The sequence below is a fragment of the Acanthopagrus latus genome, chromosome 15 (assembly GCF_904848185.1).
Source record: "Acanthopagrus latus isolate v.2019 chromosome 15, fAcaLat1.1, whole genome shotgun sequence".
Taxonomy (NCBI): domain Eukaryota; kingdom Metazoa; phylum Chordata; class Actinopteri; order Spariformes; family Sparidae; genus Acanthopagrus; species Acanthopagrus latus.
The window spans coordinates 21,727,145-21,750,658 of NC_051053.1; the positions used below are offsets into that span (position 1 = coordinate 21,727,145).

At 42.2% G+C, this 23,514-nt stretch overlaps 1 protein-coding gene across 2 annotated transcripts in view; it reads right to left on the reverse strand.

The window, feature by feature from the left end:
* The window catches only part of insyn2ab (inhibitory synaptic factor 2Ab), a 79,098-nt gene that overhangs the window by 3,805 nt on the left and 51,779 nt on the right, over positions 1-23,514 (reverse strand). Inside the window, exons 1-4 of one of the 2 annotated variants that reach the window (XM_037123529.1) lie at positions 7,474-8,532; positions 5,028-5,194; positions 2,343-2,523; positions 400-463 (exon numbers count right to left, since the gene is read on the reverse strand). In XM_037123529.1, coding sequence (XP_036979424.1) covers positions 400-463; positions 2,343-2,523; positions 5,028-5,194; positions 7,474-8,206 — 1,145 coding nt within the window. In that variant the 5' untranslated portion in view covers positions 8,207-8,532. Of the gene's footprint in view, positions 1-399; positions 464-2,342; positions 2,524-5,027; positions 5,195-7,473; positions 8,533-23,514 lie in introns of those variants that run through there. The other variant, XM_037123530.1, reaches the window with a different exon arrangement.

Below are 23,514 nucleotides of genomic sequence, written 5' to 3' on the forward strand. Positions count from 1 at the left end.
GTCTCACGCAGACTCCTTTCTCACTCCCACAACTACAGCCAATTTGTTAACAGATCCTCCGAGTCAGATAGTGTCGCTTCTGAAAAAATTTACAATGGGCAGCCATCATCTGATCAGGTGTGCCTTTCCAGATAAGGGCGAGGGGAAAGAAAGCAAAAAAAAAAAAAAAAGAGAGATAAGGTATACAGAAGGTAGCTGGTATCTCCTGTCAAGACATTTGGGCATCAAACATCTATTGTATCCATACTGTATGTGGGTGTGTGAATAGTGCAGACCTGCATTCACGGCCGATATGACAAACAAGTGTTGATGGATTGTGCTGACTAAAAAGAAAAGGAAAAACAAAAACAACAAAGAGGGAGGGTGGAGAGACAGAGTGACATCGTCTGGAGAACTCACCGTCTGGACCTCAGCTGCATCTCTCTGCCTGATATAGACCTCTCTCTAGGCTTGAAAAGGTTATCTAGGACACGCACACACAGACACACAAGAGAGGCACACACACACACACACACACACACACACACAAACACAAACACACAGGAATAACAAATAAGAATTAATATGTAAATGAATGTTGAATATGTTAATGAACACTGAAGGCTGTGTGTGATCTCTCTTTTTCAGACATCTTCATGGACGCTACTGCACACCTACCCGACCGTACCCAGCGCTTTAACGTCGGACTGTTCCGTCTCTCACAGGCTGAACTGAAGTGAATCGCTCACCACCAATAACTTCTGTTTCATAATTAGACTTCAGACAGAGGCCACTTTGAACTATACAAGGTGAATGATGCCACGACTCCTCCACGTTCATCCAAAACGAAGTTGGGCCTCTTCAGTTACCTGAAGTATTAACGCCATCTGACTTTGTTAATGTTGTACTGAAAGCTTGAGCAGTCCACAGTTGGAATCACTGCACAGGGGGAAAAAATACTATAAACAGTCTTCTGGCATAATCAGAAAGCGTTTATGAAATCAGTCAAGTTCCCTGTCTTACTTTTTAAAATCCCAATCTTGTAGAGCCGACAGAGAATCAAACAACTGTGTTAAAAATGCTGGTAGAACTGTTGGATGTGACGTGCGCTCACTTCCACTGAACAAAGCCTTGTCAAGGTTCAGCTTCATGAAAGTGAACAATACTCTGACAGTGTTTACCCTGAATATTCCTGCACAGAATTCACTATTCATACCTTTCATGTCAAACGATATTGCATACAAATACCAATACTGTCATGCAGATGTACACATGTGGATTTTTATCAGGCAGGGGGAGTGAAGTTACTAATTACAGCTATTCAAAAAACTGTAATTAAGTCATTTTCCAAGTCTGTGCTTTCACTTGTACTCACACAATGTGATCTGCTTACTTACATTTCAAATCTTAATTGGGTACTGAGCACAATTTGAATTAATATCCAAACCTTTCATCAGCATTTTTGAAGCCAATCATCTGATGACAACCAGGAAAATGAAAACACTGAGTGAGATTAAAACAGTTACAAATGCTGGTATAGTATAGATAAGTATATATCTATACTGGGTATATTTCTCTCTTCATCATGTCTGAGTCCCAGTTTTTCATTTACATATATCTCTTTCATCATTTCATGTGATGATTTCATTTTCCTACATGACGAATGCCGCTGCAATCAGGGATCATTATATTCATTATATTCTCTGTGTGGTCTCAATCTGGCAACAGAGCTTCCCTGTAAGGCTTCGGTTTACCTGCAATACTAGACAATGGCCACCAGAGAGCAAAGTTGGATAAATGCCACCACACTATAAAGAGAATGATATGTAAAACCCCCATTTCCTCCCCTCCTAGATCAGCTGATACTGTTGAGGTTTTCATAAATTATTTGAGAAAAAGTCCGTAGTTCCACAAAAAAGCCAGCATGTTTCAATCTTACATGTGGGTGTGTGTGTATGTGTGTGTGTAAAGCTACAAAACTATATAGCTGCTGAAGGAGTCTTTATCCCAGCAGCCCAAGGATTTGATGAATGTGTTAGTCCCTGCTGAAGTGATGTAACAGCAGATTATAGCTGATAAAAGATCGATGTAGAAGATGAGGGCCTGCTTTGGACCGACTCCTGGGAGGCGATCTGAAAGTGCCAGACTGTGAGTTGCCTGCTGTCGTCACCAGCGGGAATGCTGCACTTCCACTTTCTCGAGGATCCCCTATCACATGTTCTGCAGCTGTTTGCATGTTGCCGTCGAGGACAAAAACCATCTGACTGACTGATCACTGGCCACAGTGATGACACTGTGCTTCACTAGAATGAGTTACTTCTGCTTTTTCCAGGTTTCCCGAGGAATTTTTCAGCTGTGCTTACCGCTAAGTGGGTCCGGTGTGGTGCAGTTCCTCTTTGGTTTGCATCGATCCTCCCTGAGGCCCTGCGCCAGGTCTGGATTGGAGTCCTGCAGGGCTCTCCTTCTCATAGCCCTCTGCTCTAACCTCCTCACCCGTCCCTGAGAGCGGCTGATGAAGTCTGGCCTGAAGCGCTCCAGAGCCTCCTGAGGTGGGGGGCAGAGGGAGGTATACAGTGAGCTGCTTGTTGCTGGGACGAATACAGTACAGCTCATAGACACTAATCCCGTGGAAAGAGAAATAAATCATCGCTGGGTTAGAATTTTACTCCTTAATCTATTCCTTAACCTTGTAGAATCCTCTTCACAGCCTTGTAAGAGCTATGAGGTGGAGGCAACATGGTAATATTATGCTCAGCTTTAGTGGGGATAAAGGTGGGAGAGCTTTACTCACAGGGGGAATCTGAATTCTTTGGAAAGCCTCAGTGGGGTTTTTTTTTTTTCTTTACCCCTCATAGCCTGAAATAAACCTTGTTCTATTAACTAGGCAGAGAGAAAAACCGACATGAAATTATAAAGAGAAAGAAGGAAAAGGAAGAAATGGATATTGTGTAATTAATAAAGATTTTCTCTCATTCCCCCTCTCCTTGGCAGACGCTCTGACAAATACCAACTAAAGCAAAAATGTATCCAAGTGTAAAAGAAAAATCAGCCCTCAAGAGACGCCAGAGGAAAATAAAAGGACAGTTTTTACGCGTGAGTGTACGAGCGCGCGTATATAGCATGTGTGTCGCTGAGTGTGTAGTTCTTTATGCGTATTTCTCCCTGTGTGTGTGTGTGTGTGTGTGTGTTGTAAAACGAGGGCGTCCAGACGGAGTTAATATGCTTGTTGTACGATGTACGTTGGATGTAGGGCTGCGTAGTTAATCAAAATATTAATGACACTGCAGTATGGCAATAGTTGGAAAAACCCAAATTCAACGGTGAAGCGTGACAAAGCAGCATTATAATGAAGCACTGCGGCGCAGCAGAGGTGCCTCGGCCTCCAGAACTTCTTCTCCAGATGTGAGAAAACATCCCTGCAAATGTCACATCATCATGATTTTATTAGTTTTTGTCAGTGAAAGTAAACATGATGAGTGTTTTCCCCGATGATCATGAATCATTAATAGAAGGGTGATCAACCACGTTCTTTCTATGGGTTTATCGAGGTTGGGTTGTGATTAGCACTGGCTGGGAGGTGGTCAACAGGTCGTAGGGGACGTGGGTGTTTATTGGTCAGGAAGGTGTAGACTTGACATGTATAGACCTGTCCTGTAATGGCCCCTGTTGCCAGCCAGGTCCCCTCTGTGCTTCGTTCTCCCTCCCTGAAGAGCACTGAGCTGGCTGCGGATGACGACTACGGTTTGACTACGGGTTCAGACTTTGCATTGATTCTTGATGCAGCTACATCTTGACTGATTGACAGATGTTTGCAGCGCCTCTCTGGCTCCGTCACTTGAACCGCTACCACAGCCATTAATCATTCAGGGCTCTTGATCACGTGTAGTCCCACTGAGATGTCACCCACTGGTTTGTGGACTGCCGCTTTGCAGCCTGAAGAGTTTGGGATTACAGCTGTCGCCATCTTGGTTTTTCAGAGCCAGAATTGACCATACTGGACCTGACTGAGACCCCCAGGACACGCCCTAAAGAATATCCTGCTTTATTGGCTATTTTAATCTAAATTGGAACATAAATTACAATATGAACATGACGCTGTATTGAGGAAGACTTAAAAGTAGCTATTGGGGACTTAGATTCATTAGAAAACTTTTGGTAATTAAGTGTAGTTTACTACTGAGGTAATAAAGTGATCGCACTTGAGTCAATGTTGGTTTGTTCTGAAGTCTACAAGACCATGAGACCCGGTGAAGTCCACTCATCTCTGCTTGTAGGCTGGTGGTCTGAGTCTACACTAGCTGTTGCTAGTGACACAAACCAGGATCTCTTACAAACTGCCATCAGTCACAGTGTAGTATGGGTAATGAAGGCGGCAGGTTTTGAAAAGAAAAAAAGAATGTGTGGTATTAAAAAAATGTCTGGTTCTGCCGCATCAATTTTGATTTGCTTGGACCATTTGCAGTCTTATGAGGAACTACTGGCCCGGTTCAGACGTGATGACCGGCAGCGAAGGAAGCGACAGTCTGAAAACAACAATGGCAGCTCCTCAAAAGGTTACAGCAAAACTGGAGAGTGTATTTCATGGAGAGAACAGTAAATAACAGCACTGAAGGCTTTTCTCCATGGAAAAGATGTTTATGCTCTTTTGTAGATTGGCTTCGTCAAAAGTTTGAATCACCAACTGGCTCAGTTGATTGTCTGACTTTTCGCATTGTAGAACTGGTTAAAATCAACCTGTGATAGAGGGTGATTGACAGATGTTTCAACCAATCACCTGCAGGGGTTTTTCTGAAAGTGCCTGCCCTTTCTTCCCTCCCTCCCTCAAACAACTGTTCAGTCTCTATGAAAATTTAGCAAACTTACCTGCTGATGAAGGCCACAAAATCTGTCTCAAAACTACCAAAAAGTAAACCATGTGCCAAGAATATTTTGGTCAAACAAAGGTGATTAACACACCTTCAAGCTTAAGGTTTAGGTTCACTTGGGTTGTGTATTTCCTAAAAGACAAGTAATAATTTATAGAAGTGGAAGAGAAATGCAGCTCCTACTTTGAGGCTGAGATTCTTGGATGTGCCTCCCAGAGAGTCATTCTTCAGTCGGGAACAGGTTTTATCCAAAGCAGCTTTCTGAGGCTCTGTGGAACCGTCATGTTCTTGTTCTTGTCGTTTCCCCGTCTTGTCACTCCCTGCCTGCTTGCTCCATGTTCTGTAGTCGACTTGAGAGACATGCAGAGAAGCGAAATGACTGTGAAAATCAATTTGGCAACTCACATCACTCCTTTAAAAAAGAAAAAAAAAATGTCAATGGATTGCGAAGCGCCAAGATTACTTTCACATGGAGAAATATTCTGAGGTAGAATGTGTTCATGCAGTCCGTCATGTTGTTACTATTCGGTGTTGTCATACAGTAGATATAATCCCGAGAATGAGTTATAGCACAATTTTCACAATGTTCTTGAGCTCCATCTCAGCTTTTATGATATGGAGAAGCAGGAAAATGAACAGACCTTAAACTGACCTGAACAGACACACGCACACACATACACACAGACACATACACACACTCATGGAGAGAAAAAACCCAGAGGGAACGCGAGTGTGGCCTATGAATAATGTAAAAGATGACAGTGCATCCATTCTGCACCCGTAACCCAGGTCCTCCACTTTATGTGGGATGTATATCTCCACTGAATACCCATCCTCGACCATGTGGTGTGTAGACAGAGCATCATCACACGCTCTGGGAAGCACGCACAAAAAAAGCGAAGTAGCCCAGTTCCAGCTATGGCCATCGGAATACATTTTCCGCAGTGTTAAAAAAAATAAATAAATTAAAAAAAAAGTTTAAAGAAGAGAGAGAGAGAGAGAGAGAAAAAGCTTTGGGAGCATGCATCAAATAAATTTTGTAATGAGTGGAGAGAGTGGTTCAATAATTAAAAAGTGTTGTGTTGCTGCTGTTTTTGTGAGACAGCTCATGTAACAGTGGGGAGGTTGAGGCAGGTAAGACTCTCAAACTGCTTCAGGCAGTGACATCACATTGTTGGGAGTCTTTCTGGCTGTGACAACCACTGGCAGGTCTACTTACTGTAGGTGAAGTACTGTTCATATACTGTCCATCTGCATGGAGTCTAACATATTACCCTTGCAGCCACACCACACTTTAATATTAAAGAAATAGTTCAATATTTCTGGAAATGCCATGACTTGCTTTCTTGTGAAGGGTTAGATGCATGGACTGTCACCACTCATGCATACCAACCCTCCCTATTTCTCGCAGGCGACTCAGTATTTGACGAGTTGGGAATGAGACTGAACGATCATTAGCTAAACATAAAGAATCGAAGCTAGGCAAAGAGATGATTTCTGCAAACTATTTCTTAGCCGTCACTGTGAGATTGTCAGGCAACCAGCAGAGAACCCAGGATGTCATGTACCCCCACGTAAAAAAACACCACAAGCTGTCATTTACCCCTTTTTATATGTAAAAGCATTGTATGTAAATTCTGCCACTAGGGTTCTCCCAATCAAAACAAAGTTGAAGACAGAAGGATCATGGGAGCTGTGGTTTTCATTGTTAAACAACCACCATTGCTGATGAAATTCTAGCTGATGTGGCTAAAAACAGAAGCATTAAAGGTGATGCGTTTGAGTTTTAGTCACATTACCTTTGCCGACTTCCTTCCTCGCTCTGTGGCTCTCTGACAGAAGTTATATCAGCAAGAGACGTTATTGTTGGAAACATTTGTTACCGCCATGCAGAGCCAGACAAGCCATTTCCCCTGTTTCCAGATTTAGTGCTCAGCTAAGCTAAGGTAACTGCTGCAGTGCTTTAGCTTCATATAAGCAGGCAAGAAAATGAACTGAATTCCCCAAAGAAAAAAAAAAAAAATTTAAGGGATATGGCATAATTCAGATAATCAAGATGCTGCTGCATGGGGACCAGAATGTTGTGTTTGTTACCATTTACATCACCCCGCAGAGAGTCTGAGATTCCCCAGCGTCATAAACCAAGTCATATCTTTAACACAGCCCTCATATAACCTCCATCTCACCCTTAACGTTTGATAGTTTAAAATCATGCAAATTCAGCCAAATCTTTAGACTTTGCCACCCACTCTTAATATATACAGTAGCAGTGCTCACTTAAGAGGAGGATCAATGAAAGTGTTTCTTCTTCATGTGAGTGTGCACTGTGTGTGTACTACTTGTTTTAGACAGTGTGGATGTACAGTAAAGGGAAGTGCGGCGGGTGGGCGTGGTTCCATTAACAATGCATGAGGTATAAATCAAAAGGTGAGAGGCAGAGTGAAACAAATGAAACTCTCCACCCTCTAAGGCCACCGCGGCACCCCATTCAGCATGCTGTTACGCCTCGGAAATGCGGTCTTATCTACAATAGCCTTTAGAATATAGGAGCCACTGAAGGGAATATTCGGATCAATTGGCGTGGGTACTTTAGATTTTCACTTCTGAAGCGAGGTGATGAAATTCATACCTGGGCCAGGATTGGAAGTGCGCTGCCTGTGCTTGAAATTGCTCCGGGTAAGGAAGGCTGCCTCATCTGCATTCTCCTTCTGCCTCCCAGCCTTTGTGTTTGAGGGGCCTGGCCCTCTGAATGACAATAATCCCAAAGTATCACTGTGGCGCTGCGTGTCTGAATCATGAGCCTTGCTGTTAACACCGTGAGCGGGTGCTATTCGCTCAACCTTGCGGGCCCGGTGCTTTGATGGAGGGCCTCTGCAGTGACCCAAACTGCTCCCTCGGCCACTGTGTTTGTTATGGCCTGACGTGGCTGCTCTGGCTCTCCTGTAACCCTCATTTGTTTTGGATGGTTTGTTGTCTGTAGAGGATCTGCTGCGGGTTGCGGGACCGAAGCGAATGGACAAGGTGGACCTGTACAAAGTGGGTTGACCTGCTCTTCTTCCCTCTAGGTCTGCGAGGGAAATGGAGAGTGACTTGTCCAGAAACACAACAGAGCTTTTGGACCTCAGAGGCACCTCGAGATGGATGCAAGCGCGGTAGGAGGGCTGTGAGGACAGGTTCGTTAACGAGCCACCTATCACGTCCCGCTTTCCGCCACCATCGGTGTCGCTGCGTTGCGCTCTCCTCTTCCCTCGATCTCTCACAGCCAATCCATCAGCTGCTGAGTAGGCCTGTCTGAGCCCATTTGCCGTCACAGTGGTTGGATTCTGTCGGCACACGTCCGTTTGGTAGTTGGACACTCTCATTGCGCCTGTGGTGCTGGATGAGACTCTTCCTCCAAAAGTTTCTGGCACTTTTCGTACAGCTGATAGCTTCACATGCTGCGTTGGAGTCGATGATGGATACACAAGGTCCTGCGAGGTGGAACTTGATGGCAAAACCTTCCTGGTTGCGAAAGTGACGGACGAAAAAGCTGTTTTTGGACTTCTTCCCACCACATCTGGGACACTCGCAGTCCTGAACAGCTTGGAAACGCCACAATCTACAGTCCGAGAGGAGGCAGAGTGTGCTGTTGCTCTGAGGGACACACTCTCCTTCTCCTCCTGCCCCCGCCACACGCCCCACGACAGGACATTCCTGTGCAGTGAAGCAGCGATAGCCTTACTTGAGGCCTGTGAAAAAGACAGAAAAAAAAGAGTTCTACTCAAAGTGTGACAGCTGATGCTTCTGCAAACTGAGAGACTGTAACTCAAACAAAACCAAGAAAAGACGGCAAATACGAGGATGTTAGCCGCCGTGATGTGGTTGGAGGGTGATTTATTATCTGCTCTCCTACTCCATTTGTTTCATGAGCTGATGCTGTTGCCATGACAATGCGTAACTTGATGGGCAGCACATGGGGACAAATTATCCATGACATTCAAAATGAACAATCTAGTCTGTTCTCCTTAAAAACCGGTCTCGTCGTTATGTATCGGTTCAGGAGAGGAAATGAAATCCAACATACTTTGAGCACACAGAAAACTTTAATTAAACATGTTGCTTCAGTACACTGGATACCTCGCTGTTTCACATTTTCTTTTCTCCTTGATTGCAGGGCAAACAATTAAACCTCCTCCTCAAACAGCACTTGTGTCAACGCACATACCCAACACCCAAATATCAGGAGAGTTTTAAACAAATTTCATTTTGCTTAATGAGTAATTGTGTCTCTTGCTTGAATATTCTGAGCCAGAGTGATGAAAATCTGAGAACGGCGCCCAATTAGATCAGAGCTCAAACATCAGATAATTATGGACGAAACTGTCATTTATTATGTATTCAGACATGGAGTTCTTACTACTTTTACAGAGCAATGATGACAAAAGACAGATTTCTGGCTCAAATATCCATTTTCAGAATCCAGTCAATGACTATTTTGTTTTTCTGAATATCTTCGTCCTCCAGGTAGAACTTTTATATCCTCTAGTAATAAATACCAGAGCTCAGGCTATGCATACATGGACATGGATTTTCCACTAAGAGTCAGAACGAATTTGGCTCATGTACCATCTCAATTGCAAGAGATTGGTCTGATCGGGTCGAACCTGAATGAATTTTCAATCAAAATGGTTGTGTAAACCTCTGATGATCCATTCAAGAGGGAAAATATTTGCGTCTAATTACACATATAAGTGGAACCGCTTATATTCTAATTAAATCTTTTGGGACATGTTAACACATACTGTATCTGATGATATTATTTAGAGTCCATGTGAACAGTTAAAGCATCATGTCCATTTTGGATGTCTTAAAATCGGAGCTTCAAGTCATTGTGATGGTTCATTGTCTTGTAATAAGCTGAACAGTGTCTCTGTCTCAGCCACTCCGCCCCTCTATCACTGCTTTCTGCACTATGTAAGTTCAGTGAGAGGGTAGGATCACAGCGTTACACACACATTTACCTCATCATACAAGTTTTTCATGCATAACATTGTTACGATGCCATGAGCTTTGTTTGCGGTCAGCACCTGCATTATATCAGACAAACTGTCACTGACTTGGAATTTGTATTTACAACAGTGGTGTTGCACAAAAAAAACAAGTTCTTACATAATGTTGCCTTGGGGTGGAATCTCTAATTAGAACTGTAATTGGATTGAAGAAGTCAGCCACAGCAACTGATCACAAAGAGCTGCAACGTTTCCACCCAGTGTTTGCAGTGTTCAGTAACTTCCCAGGCCGTAAGACCTTGGGTAAACAGATAAGTACACCTCGAGCTGTTTACCTCATTGATGTTAGGTGTCGATATGCTTGGGAATCTCCAACCGCGGAAACCCACTGACATCGACCCGCCGTCTCCTATTTTTCATCCGCCGGTACAGAAACGGGAAAAAAAGAAATATACATTGTGCATTAGAGCTTAGCAGGTTCGGATTTTAAACCAGGCCGCACACGTCATGCGTGACAGAAAAAGGAGAGGAGCACTTCAAAGACACACTCCTCTACTTGAAACGCAATTATCGGGCTTACCTACTCATCACAAAAGTACGTCTATCTTGTCACTGAAAATAGTCTTCCTGCTAATGCTTCAATATCACATTATTCACTTCACTTTATCATTCCATCATTTATTCCATGCTTAGAGCCATGTTCATTTCCACCTATCAGCGCCCGAAAGAAAAATCTCTCCGTCTGCCTCTCTGCTGCTCAGCTCAGCTGACGATGACTCTCCTAACACAGTTATCTGCCCTGCTTGCCTGGCACATTCTGGATAATTCCTTAACACCAAACAATAGCTTAAATGTTTAGGCACCAGGCACAGGAAGAGGGCTTATCAACTCATTTCATTCACCACGTGGTAGAATTCAGTTTTTTTAATCACGATACACCAAGTGCACTGCTCTCGATTCAGCTGAGTATAAAGCCCCATGTAGCTATTACAGTCAATAACACTGAGCTAATAACAAATAGGGGCACAATTTACGCTTTAAATTAATTTGTTGGGCACGCAGGGCATTCACTCCGTGTCTCACAATGTCACAGCGAGACCTTGCAAATTGAAGCTATGTCGTTGCCCTGTTAAGATGTTTGCATGAATGGCACAGCGCATATAATACAAGGAAAGTAATTATGTTTACCCCGTGTGCTCCACTTTGAGGTGAGTCACATGGGACGGGAATGCAGGCTTGAACAACAACACTGAAATAGAAGTTCATACATTCACAGTTTCAGCCTGGATTTTCCTTTGATATTTATTTTTTTTTGCCCAGCCAGCAAGTGTAATTGGAGGAACAACAACATTTTCTTTCTTTCTTTTTTTTTTTTTTTTACAATGTTGTGCTGTACAAAAGAGGGTTGGATGGGAGTTTTTATTGTGTGAGAGAAAGGGAACTACGAGCAGGGATCCTTAAAGAACGTATGGTGTGAAGTGAGGGAACTAAAACAAAATGTACAAATCGAAAAAGACTGAAGCAGTGGAGGCGGAGGCTGACAGGATCAAACATCATACTGTATATACTGTAGTGTAGAAAAGAAAAATGCAAATGAACACTATATGGATAGATGTGCATATAGTGTATGTGCATACGTTTGTCTGTATTGATGTATATAGACATACAAAAGAATGACAAACTCAAGGACAAACCTGAGTAAATGAGCAGGGAAACATGCAGCTGCTCCTATACAGTAAGCAAGGACTCAGTGTATTGTTGAAATATATAATGTGAATCATAAGCCACTGTATGGCCTTTCCAGTCAACAGATCAATCCAGCTGAATACATTTGGGTGTTGAGCAGCTCTCTACAACACCACCATCAATGCACAGAATACTGGGATATTTGCTGTAGGAGTGGTGTTCATCCCTCTGGTAGAGATACTTGTAGGAAGAATATATTGTACGGGCTGTTCCTTTAATTTGTATAAACAGTATTGTATGTACAGGAATTGTCTCCATCAACTTTCCAAAAACCAGTCTCCTTTCACTGAATCTAATATGTCTGGTGATATTCAATATTTTTCTGATATCAATGAATCGAATTAAATAAATAACATATACAACATTTCTGCATTAAAAACAGCCAGAACATTGTTTTAGATTTCATTGAGTTTTGCTCTTTATCCCAAATATTTCCAACAGTGTTCACACCCAGAGAAATCCGCAATCAAACATATGGATTTAAATGAATTACATTTGATCCGTTTCATCTGATTGTCTGTCGCTTCTCCTTTTGTGAAAACATCAGATGGTACATCAGAGAGCGATGTGAATTAAACTTTCATACCTTACTTTGTCCTGCTTAAGTCTCAGATAGAACTCCCATGATCCCAAAGAGGCAGAAAACAAAAAGGCCAGAATCCAGAATGAATCGATCCCACTGAAGAGAATTGTCTGTGTCAAACACGTCCTATTCTTCTGTCCAAAAACTATTCAAAAACTGGGTGACATGTCTTCAGCAGGACGAATGTTGTAATATAGTTTATCAAGCCAATCCCACATGCAATATCTTGCTAGCTTGCTTGTGCACTGGCAAGTATGACCAGTGGAAAATAGTCTAGTCAAAAAATGGAGTATTTACTCCAAACAGGTAAGTAGCAAATAAGGACGGGAAAACAGACCAAGGGAGGAAGTAGAAAGTGAAACAAGACACATGAGCATGTAAGATCAAAATAAAACAGGAAATAACAGAACTACAAACTTAAACCACGACCAAATTACTTAACCCTTTAAAAAACTGAGAAAAAAGTATAATGTACTTAATGTAGGTATCTATAGTTGTTTTTAGTAGTAATAGTAGACGACGGGCCAAGGGCAAACTCCTACTGTAATGTATTGCTCGGATACAAAATGGTATTGCATGGAAGCCCTGAGAGGCAAGTGAGAAAAAAAAACCTTTAACCTCGTAACCTTCCAAGTCCCCTAAATTCTTTTTACCTGCCGCTCAGGGCTTCAAGTCCTCCTGAACGACCGACTCCCTGCAAGCGTCACCTCAGACTGTGAAAAATTCTGTTAAAGAGCTTTTTATTTCACAGAAACAACACTACATAAAAAGCAGTTCAAATTAAAAAAAAAAAACATTTTCAGTATTTCTTTTTTCTATGGAAACATCTGTCGGGACAAATCAAACCCTGCGGTGGACCACTGGCTGTTTTCCTCAGAGTCTCGACTACCAACAGCACAGGACATAACATGAGTTTATTTATTGATTCATTCTGTCGATCGTGGAGACATGAAGGCAGAGAGAAATGGCGCCAGGCGGAGTCAGCCTTCAATTTCCCAGGAGATTTTCACCCACAGTGGCAGACATAATGGCATCAAGCGAGGTTTATGAAGAACTAATCTAAACAGCAGCGTGGTCAATATTCTAAAGCCATTGTGCAATCGACATCAACTTAATAATAAGAAGTTAAAGCTTGTCCATAGCCAGTTTAAATGAATAAATAAATAAACAAATAAATAGTTCAGCTTTCTTTTAAAGATGTATGTCAGCAGTAGGAGCACCCAGACTCGAGCACAGAACCACAGAAAAGCCGGGAAACGCTGGATGTATTGAGAGACTGATGCGTTTGTTAACATAAAAATATAGAAATACAGCCACTTATTCTTTATAAAACAAACAATTTCCACCAACTGACGGGTTCGTGAGAGACAGAGCAAATATGCAAGACGCGCAGGAGAGAGAAATGGCACCAGAGTGCGTTTGTGAGAGGCAGATAGAGTGACAGCACGCAGCGAGCGAACAGGGTTGCTACTTGGCTGATGTGACCGTATGCTTATTGTTGCATGCATGGAAACCGGTGATTGAGTAAACCTTTGTGCTGCTGACAGTGCCAGGAACAGAAAAGGAGGCCCTGGGACCCGCAGCTGGTTAGGAAGCAGGCAGGCTGCGCAGAGCCGTGGGTTGGGAGAGATAAACCCATCAGCACAGCCGGTGTTGAAATGAGGCTCGCTGAGGGAGCTCCGGGACAAAACTCCGGTATTCAGATGTGTCATATGTGCTGCTGTTGGCTGAGGTTATTTTTGTCATGGACTAGTCTTATTATCTCGGCCTTTTACTTTGTGCTCACAGTGTCTTTCATGCCTCTCCACAGCATCCTCTGTGCCCCCTAAAAGAAAGCCAACCGAGAAGAGCTCCTAATGAATGAAATTACCTCTTGTGCAGGGAGTATTTACCTCAGTATTTCAGTTTTAAATGTGCAACTGATGCAAGGTTAAAGTCATATTTGAATCATTGATTAGACAGGTGACTCACATGTGTCCTTTCATCATCTGCAGTAGTTAAAACCTGGGTTTTGGTACTTAAGTGGTTCGGCAGATGGAGTCAAGCGTGCTGTAATGGACCTGACTGGAATGTGGTCACATGGGCTGTAATCTGTTTGAATTCACCGCAGGAAAAACCACCAGTGGCCCCTGAGAGTCATTTGTAAGATACTCAACATTTATCCCAACCTGAGGCTGCAAGAACAAACTTTAAATGAGCAACGATAATATCTAAAATATCTGGTATTTTTATGTGCTTTTATGCCATAAATTCAGAAGTTATTGTCCCAACAATTCATCCCTATTTTTATAAATAATTCCTTTATGATATATTTCTCTATATATCATTTTGTAATTGGGAAATTGCAGTTTTATGTTGAACCTCACGTCATATCAGTGTAATTCCCTATTAAACTTAAAGGGGCACTATGCAGTTTTGGAGAAGAAATTCAAACTCGGAAATATATATCTTTTCTGTCAGTGAGTAAATAAGCTGTTCTCAGAGGACAATAAGGTCCCCAGAAACCTGTTTGAAGCTAGAAAGGTGGCAGGGTCCGCCAAATGTAAACAAAGTAAAACAGTATGTGTTGTCCTTTACGGTCATTTTGTTTATTCAGTTTATTCAGTCATGAACACAAGGAGAGTTTGTTTATTTAGTCTGTTTAGGCATAAAAGAAGTCAGTCGATGAAGATTTTTCTCTTCTGATTGAAATTTCTTCCCCAAATCTACACAGTGAGCCTTTACAGGTAGAAGTAGCAGGATTTGTCTGAGCTGTTAAAAAACACACTAGAAAGGTAGCTGATTATTGAGTCTCATATTCAGGATGTCAGCTGTTGACATTTTGGGCCAGTAAAGTTACCAGATAAGAAAAAAAATGTGAAAATAAGAAAATTCAGGAACAGATACAAAACAGTCCCATTCCACATTCGAGTCTCCCTCGCTGTCTGTTTCCATCTTGTTACGTCTTTTTGTCTCACTATCGACGTCTCCATTGGCTGAAATCATTCTCATGTTGTTGGGAAGGCTGCGTGCAATTAAGCAACACAAAAATAATCAAGAATTCCTCTCAAATGCATTAAAACTAAAGTAACAAGCTTGTTTTGGAAATGTAAAGAGTAGGAAGTACAGTCAAAATTTGGGGTGTAGAACTAAAAAGACAAAAAAATAACACTCAAGTGAAGTACAGATACCTGAAAAATCAACTTATTTGTACTTCGTTACTTCCCACCTCTGCTGTAACAGTGAAGGAACTGTGGCAGCTCTTACCTGATCAAGCAGGGTGTCGCAGCTGTTGCTCCTCTCCTTGACACACATATATCCACTTCTGTCAACAGGAGGCCTCAGTGTGAAACCCTCCCGCACTCAGCCTGGAGTGTAACACATCCCTGCAGTCACCCGGTGGCCAACAGCGCTTTGTGGTCCTTTTCTTAAGCCCCCGGTGGAAACTCCTCTCAGCTGACTGGGGTGAAGCACAACTCATCAGCTGAGTCAATATGTTTATACAGATGACCCTGTGAGCTTCTGTTTCGCCGCCTGTAAAGAGCTGAATATGCTGTGAGAACGAGAGGAGTCACGGCGAGCCTGCGTCCTTGACACTTTAACAGAGGAGGCTCGGGTGGCCACGCATCAGTGGGTTTGGATATTTCTCAGTTAATGCGTTCCCTACTCGTGCCTCTGGTTTAGTTATGCTGGTTAAAAAAAAAAAAAAAAAACACCCATCAGGGATCTCAGGAGCTTGCAGCAGCACCCCGAGGCCTTATCCATGTGAGTTTAGTCCTCCGGGCAGGCAGCTCACCGAGCCGGCGTACCCTTCTCCTCTCCTCCACCGTCTCCAGAGCCCGGGCTCAGGTAGCAGAACAGGTGACTGGCTCTCAGGTTTCAGGACTTGCATAATAGGTCCCCACTGCACAAGTTATTAATGGAGTCAGAGGCTCCCAACAGCTCCTGCAGTTGGCTTTACTGACGCAGCAAAGACAAAAAAATACAGACAGATAAAACAGAAATGAGGCTGTTTGCTCCTGCGTTTACTCTTTCCAGCACTTCCTCCAACCAGATGCTCGGTTTCCCCAAAGCCTCTTTGCAAAAGACACATACATCTTCTCAGAATATGTACACCTGGATGAGGACGAAAAGAACAGAGAGACTAAAGGCGAAACTATAAATAAATGTCTAGGTACGGCACAGCATGGAAAAAAAGTGCTGAATATTCAAGTCATTGTTTCTCCCCTTTATGATATGCCGGCAGAGTAGGGCAGCGTTAAAAACAGTGAGGTAGAGTTGGTTTACACTTCGCAGGTGATGAATCACCCAGTTACTCAACTAAAACAGTGAAAACATTGAGGTATATTTCACTCTTGTCACTGTTCATAACCCTGTGTTTGTGCTGATATGAATACTGAATGAAGAAAAGGTGATGATCAGTGACTCATATCTCCAGCTATTAATACGAAAAAGCATGTGCCGTTACACTTCTCGGTGATTGTAAATATGAGTTTACACAGTCATCGCTCCGTGTTAATGCAGACTAGATGAGATCTTTTTCCATCCGTAACGAAAAGTAGATTTCAGGTTGTTTAGTTTTTTTTCTTTCTCATAGTCATCGTCAGGCCAACTCAGACTTTCTAACTTGTAGCCTTACAGCTTCAGTTAGCCTTTTACTTCTGCCGATTGCGTTAATGTTTCAAAAATCATGAAGGTGGCACTCACTTGTGAAGATGATCCGATGGAACAAAATGTGTATCATCACCTTGTGTGTGCCACTGAGCTCATTTTCTGCATTAACCCAAAATCCAACAGGCTTTTTGTGTGCTTGCTATTCAATGCTAACTTCCCCGTAACCTCCAGACAACTACAACCCTTTATAGATTCAAAAATATTACCACAGTCATCCCTGCAGGGCATTATTAGCTTCCACAAAAGGAAGAACATGAAATACACATTAAACTCTTGGCACCAACACCAAGAACCCCAAATAGAAACAAAACACAAAACGGTCAAAAACAATCTTAACATCTTATTCCATCTTATCTTATCTTATCTTATCTTATCTTATATTATCTTATCTCAAATTGTACATTGCTACATCTCATACCGTATTTCCTCACCCTAACCCAACTTTATTTGTTCCTAATCCTTACCAGATTATAGGCACAGTTTTGTCACAGCATAAAATTAAGAAGACACATAAAGTTTCAACGTGTCCATGTTTTGCAGAAACACACATTGCCAACATTTACCCGAGTGATTGGGTTGTGAAATGTCCTGTCTGGAGTGAGTAAATGAATGCATCGTTTATTGATTACGTTCAGTATTTGGTTTGCACCGTAAAACATGAACCCAGTGATGAGGTTCAGTAAGGTTATCACTAGCTTCCTCACCTGGCAATCACTGATACATGTATTGAATAATTGATTAACTTTGATAGGTTTTTCAACCTGTTTTAACCGTCTGTCATTGGACTTATCGATTAGTTGACGAGTCGTTGATGCGTCACATGTGATTGGACCATCACCGTGACATGAGGACAGTGTGATCCATTCTGATGCGGTTCTCTGCAGCAAAAACTGACACACTGTCGTCTGGAAATTGCCTGAGAGCAGTTCTTGCTTCAAGGGTTCCTCTAATAATCCATCAGTTTGTTCTTTGAAGAAACTACATGGCCATTGCGGCTGTTGTATCCAGCCTCAGTGCATTGAGCTGAGCCAAGTGTTTTTTAAGCCATCCTTGTACCTCTTGCCACCTCAGCCTTTTAAACTTTATTTCTTTTTGGACATTTAGCTATGGGTGGACGCACCCGATAACATCTCTTGAAATGAACACAAAAAAGTTGCCATTTCCCTCAAATATCCTGTTTTGAGAGCTTGGAGAAAAACTGTGAAAAGGAGATTTTCTTACCATGCCTCGGGATATGTGTAGGGGAGTTTATTCCGAGCTAATCCTATTAAAATTCTCATGTTGTAAAGTATGTCCACCCTCTTCCAGCGATGTCACTTTTCATTTGACTGCCACTGTTTCAAGTTTCATGGGGATTTGTGCGATCAATAGCTCGCTCTGTAACGAACTCTGTTCATTAGACAAAATCTAAGCGATTTCTCTCCCCTCTTATTGTAAAGGGTCCCTTTGCCAACATCAGTAACACCATGGGTGTAATGTACTTAAGCTCTCATGGACTCTATTATGCTTCTCAGGTTGGATTTAACATTCATAACCGGTTCAGTTAGAAGAATTTGAATCTTGATCATGAGGCGAAGGAAACTCCAGCTTCATCCAGTCACAGAGGGTCGGCTTCTAATCACTGGAATGTGACCTGTTTTCTTGCCTTACAGCAAGTCAAGCTTTTTTTCAAGGTGGACCAAAGCTATAGAGAGTCCACATATCAGCCTGTGGCATCATAGACAAGTCCACAGTGTTTGTTTGGTTCCTTTCACTTTCAGAAGGGGGAGACAAAAAACATGTTGCAACTTAGCATTTCTTCTATTATATGTTATGTCATTATTATATATTTTCTTTGTGAAAACCCCGTGCTCATGCTCTAGTAAGGTGTAAGCATAAAAATGTGTCTAGGGTTAGAAAAAGCTCACGTTTTGGATTAAAATGCCTGTTTTAGTTGCCGCATGCACAGCAGGCGACGATTCCAGGTTTCATTAAAAGCATCTGCTTTTGTCACCACAAACACAGCTGGAGATTGTCGTGAGATCTCCTTAAACATATCTAGCGGTGTCGAGCTTATGAATGTTGAAACTCTGTCACCACAAATGCTGAAAAGAACTTTCGAACTAGGCAGCCTTGATGCCTTTAGCTTAACTCCACCACCATCCCGTCTGCCGCCTGATAATAAACATGTAATGTGTATTTGTCATGACAAGCATTGAACAAATGTCAGATGTGAACACATCAGTGGTTTGCAGAAACATCAACAGTTTTCTTTAAAATACTCACCCTTGCAGGAACTGTTTTCTGCTTGTGTGTCCAAAAATTAAAGCTCAGTTTGACTCATAGCAGAATTACCACATACTTGTTTTGTCGAAGCCTGATGAGGTCGTTCACTGGCTAGTCAGAGGACGCTACTCTGTATTCGTCAAGGTTTCCTGCTGAAGTTCTCTATTTGTCTTGTTTAACCAAACTGAGGCTCAGGTTGGGTTGTTTTTAGTGTCAGTTCTTTGCACGTCATCGTCATATTTTCAAGTTAAGGTGGGGACATTTTTTCCGCTAGTATTGAAATTAATGCAGAGTGGAAGTTGTTTTTATTATTCAGTTCCATCATCGTTATGGCAGGGTTAGTTTTTCTCCTTCACTGGTTCTTACAGAGAAGGCAGAGATGTGGGTTCCTCCAACTTCTGTGTCACATCTGAACATAAATTTAACACTTTATTCCATTAAAAAAGCTTCAGGTTGAAATAGTTACATTTTATTCTGTACCTCTAAATTACAAGAATTTTACACATTTTGCCTTAAGTTGCCGGTAAACACAGAGTAACAGCTGAGGGAAGTCGACTGACTGCTTCTATCAGCACTTTTGCATTGATTTTCTGATGAAATCTGAAGAGGAAGCAGCTGGATTTTGATGAAGTTGATTTCACAATAATTTGCCTGATTTAACAATTATGCCGGAGTAAACAAAGAGGCAGCGGAGTGGCAGGACTGTGTGTCATGTGGAGGGCCTGGATCGATGCTGGAAGCACCTGCTCTAATGTAGTGTCCAACAACAAGACAGCGGATGATCCACAGCGCTCACTTCTGATTAGATGAAAAGTTATTTGTTTTGCCAAATTTGCTATGAAATTTGTTCTTTTAGTACAAATCGACCCGACACGTGTATACTGCTGTAAACATCTTTTAACAATCTTTTTTGCACATTACTGTACAGCTCTAACGTCTTTATTCATCAATCATCTCACACTCTATGTCTCTGTCTGTTTATAGTGAGTATATTAAAGTCACTGTTATGCACCTTCTTCATCAAGACAAATTCCTCGTTGGTGTAAAATCCTTCTTTGTAATAAAACTGTTTCTGACTCTGATTCTGAATCTGACATGTGTCTTATGAATGATAGATGTGCTCAGAGATGAGAGTGGTGTTGCTTGAATCATCAAATATAGTGACTGAGGTCATGTACTCAGTACATTTTTTAATTCATACCTTTGCTTTTTATGGTTTTAAGGACCCAAAAAGTGGGTCTAATCCTATAAGTTCTGAAGCACCTTCATTTCTTCATTCCTCTGTGAAATGCTCGCGCCGCGGCCAGACGCTTTCATCACTCGATTGTTCTTTAGAACAGTACAGTAGGATGTCAGGATTTAACAACTTATCGCCAAACAAGGGGAATTTGAATGGCCTTCAATTCGTGGCTGTCACACACTGCTATGAAAACCTGCCGTATCCCAGGAGCTCGGTAATTACACTGTCATCACGGAATGAGAATCCCCTCAGACGACTCCGGCGAGTGTTTGACAGAGTAGACGAGGAGCACAAACATTATCCAGCGAGCGCTGATCGGTGGACATGACTTGGTGTTTGTGTTTTTTACGTGCATGAGAAAGAGTTTGTGTGTTCTGTTCATCTGATTCTCTGTGTGCTGACAAAACACTGGCTGTTATTAAAACTTGGCTGATCGAAACATCTTACATACACAGTGATTAAAGTAAAACCGTCCTCAGGGGTGAATATATTGGACATTTTCACAGGTGCAGGTGGACAGCTGTGCAGCGAGCTAAACAAACGTCCGTTCAAGGTTGAGGAAAGGGGGCTGGAATTGGACAGCGAGTGAAACGGTATTGGAAAAAGAAAAATAATGATAGTGATTACAGACCCGAAAACTTGACAGACTGTGAGCAACGGTGAGACCAAAAGTGTCGAAAAACATGATTCAGGGAGGAGAACTGGATTCTCAAATGTTCAAATTAGCTGTCAAATTAGTTTGAGTGTCCCTCATGCAAGCAGGAAATAAAGTGCGATCAGTGAGAGATCATCATTAAGTCGTGTTGAGAAGTGAAACGCGGTAATTAAAGACAGTGCGGCTGGCGTGTGGTGTCTGGCACCGGGGCGTTGGAGGCGGATCCCGTGAGTCTTGCGGGTTGCTAGGCGGAGCCTCCACGGATGCTGGATCAGACATGGAGCCCAGGTCCAGACCTTGAGAGCTTTATTGTCATGTTGCCTGGGACATTCCCAAGCAGTTGTTTTTGTGTGTCGTGGAGTGTATTATCCTGCCATCTGGTAGTTCCTCTCCCATGAGGAGGTGTACAATGGGGTCTGGGTGGGCGATGCGTGCCAAGTGGCATCCACTCGAACGCCACGTGCCAAGGCTTCCCAGAACACTGTACAAGATGATCAGAGTTACTCACTTCACCTTTCAGTGTTTTTAATGTCGTGTCTGATCAGCACCGGTGACCCAGTGAGCTCGGACTGGACTTCTGCTGTCTATCTGTTGGGTCGACATGGAGCTGTAGTATAAACTCATTGAGGGTAACAGACAAAAACAGTCAAATCATATCATACTTATATGCGCTCACATAACGCTGATTCTACTAATGTCACTGTTTCACACACATCTTCAGGCCGACAGCACAGAAGGTCTAATCAATCACCACAGTTTGAAGAATCGTGTCACCAGTTCAGTATCCGATCAAATTTGAATTATGGTTGCTTCCTGGGTTATGGCATTTAATAATGGCCAGAAAAGTGCTTTGGCAGATCATTATGGTGTTGCAGTGAAGTTGACCTTTGACCTTTTGGATATAAAATATCCTCACTTTATCAATTTGTCCTCAGGTCACAGTGAACTCTGACCAGCAAATTCTAATTAATTCATTCTCGAGTCCAAGTGGACATTTGGTCCCTCGATGTCATCCTGAGATCCTGAACAGGCAATCGAAAAGCCCGGTAGAGTTCAAATGATTTTTAAATGGGTTTTCGGTTAAATACCTAAAATACAGCAAGGTTAGGTTTAGTGAAGTAAACACAAATTTAAGAGATTTTCACTTTTTGCTTTATGCATCAATAAATATCTTACCAAATGCATAAACACGGTCTGTCCCAAGGTGCTAATTATCTCACTCTGCCATTATGGGAAAAAAAAGTAAAATTCAAAACACAACGACTACAAACTAGAAATAGCATAAGCACTCTGCAGTGTCTCTCTACTCTGAATGACAATATCATTAATCTATCAAGACAAAGAATCATCAGTACGAACAAAAAGCCCTCGCACTTTGTCACAGACGTTTACAGAATGTGCGCTGGAGAAGATGCACTGTGCGCCGCGCGTACGTTTTGATCTTTGACAGACATCTTGCATTTTGCCTCCGGGTTTCAGCGCAAATTGGACAAGTGACAAACCAGATGAAACAATGACAAACGAGGCAACAAACACGCAGTCAAAAGTGTGAACTCATCGCACGCAGAGCCTTTGACAGCCAGAAGGAGGACGTGAACCACTGTTCATTATAAAGTTTGGTCAAACTCTCGTTTTCCTCGAGAACTGCAATAAAAAGTTGCAGTCGTGACCGAACACGCGAGTCGTGTCATAGTTTTAACAGTCGTAACAAGGCTCACAAAAGTGTCCTGTTCAACTGGAGGCTTGAAAAAAAATGCTTGTTGCCCATCACAGAGAAAGAAAAAGATGATTCATTTGATTCATTTACTTTATATCTATTTCAATTCTGCATGTAACCAATGCACACAAAGTACAGTTAATGACGTGGAAACCTTGGTTCAAACTGTTACATCAGTCGACAGGTGTGTTGGGGAAATCTGGATCCAGATGAGCAACACAATGTAATTGACTCGGAGACAAAAACAAACAAGGGAAGGTCTAAAAACGTCGCTGATACTCCTTGGCAATAATGAAGCGACAGCCACACAGCTTCGCTGCACTGTTGACACTCGAATTTAAGCGATGAGTTACAGCTTACTTCAATCTCCCGGTCCCTGAAAAACAGCTCTAGGATTCAGACTTGACTCATTTCGGATGAAGAGAGTAGAGAGGATTACACAGCCACTCTGAATTACATCACATCTTTCTATTATTTGAGGAAACATTGTTCCATAACTCATCACGTGTCCTGCTGCTGAATTAGTCGCAACAAATTAAAAAAAAAAACAAAACAAAACACTAATTAAAATTGCTGTAATAAAAGTCTTGACCACCTGGAATCTGCTCCTGATAATTCTCTCCTTATGTTTACCAACAATAATCTTTGGTGGTCTTACCGCATGACTTAATGCTGGAATCCTGGACCTCCTTGAGAGACCATCTGCCTACGGATTGATTATTTTAGCCCAGGAGATAATAAGTGCAAAGAGGGAACCCTATGGTGAAACAGTTGCTTTCGGAAATCAACATTTTGTTTGGCTCTCTCTTTTCCTTGAGGTAAA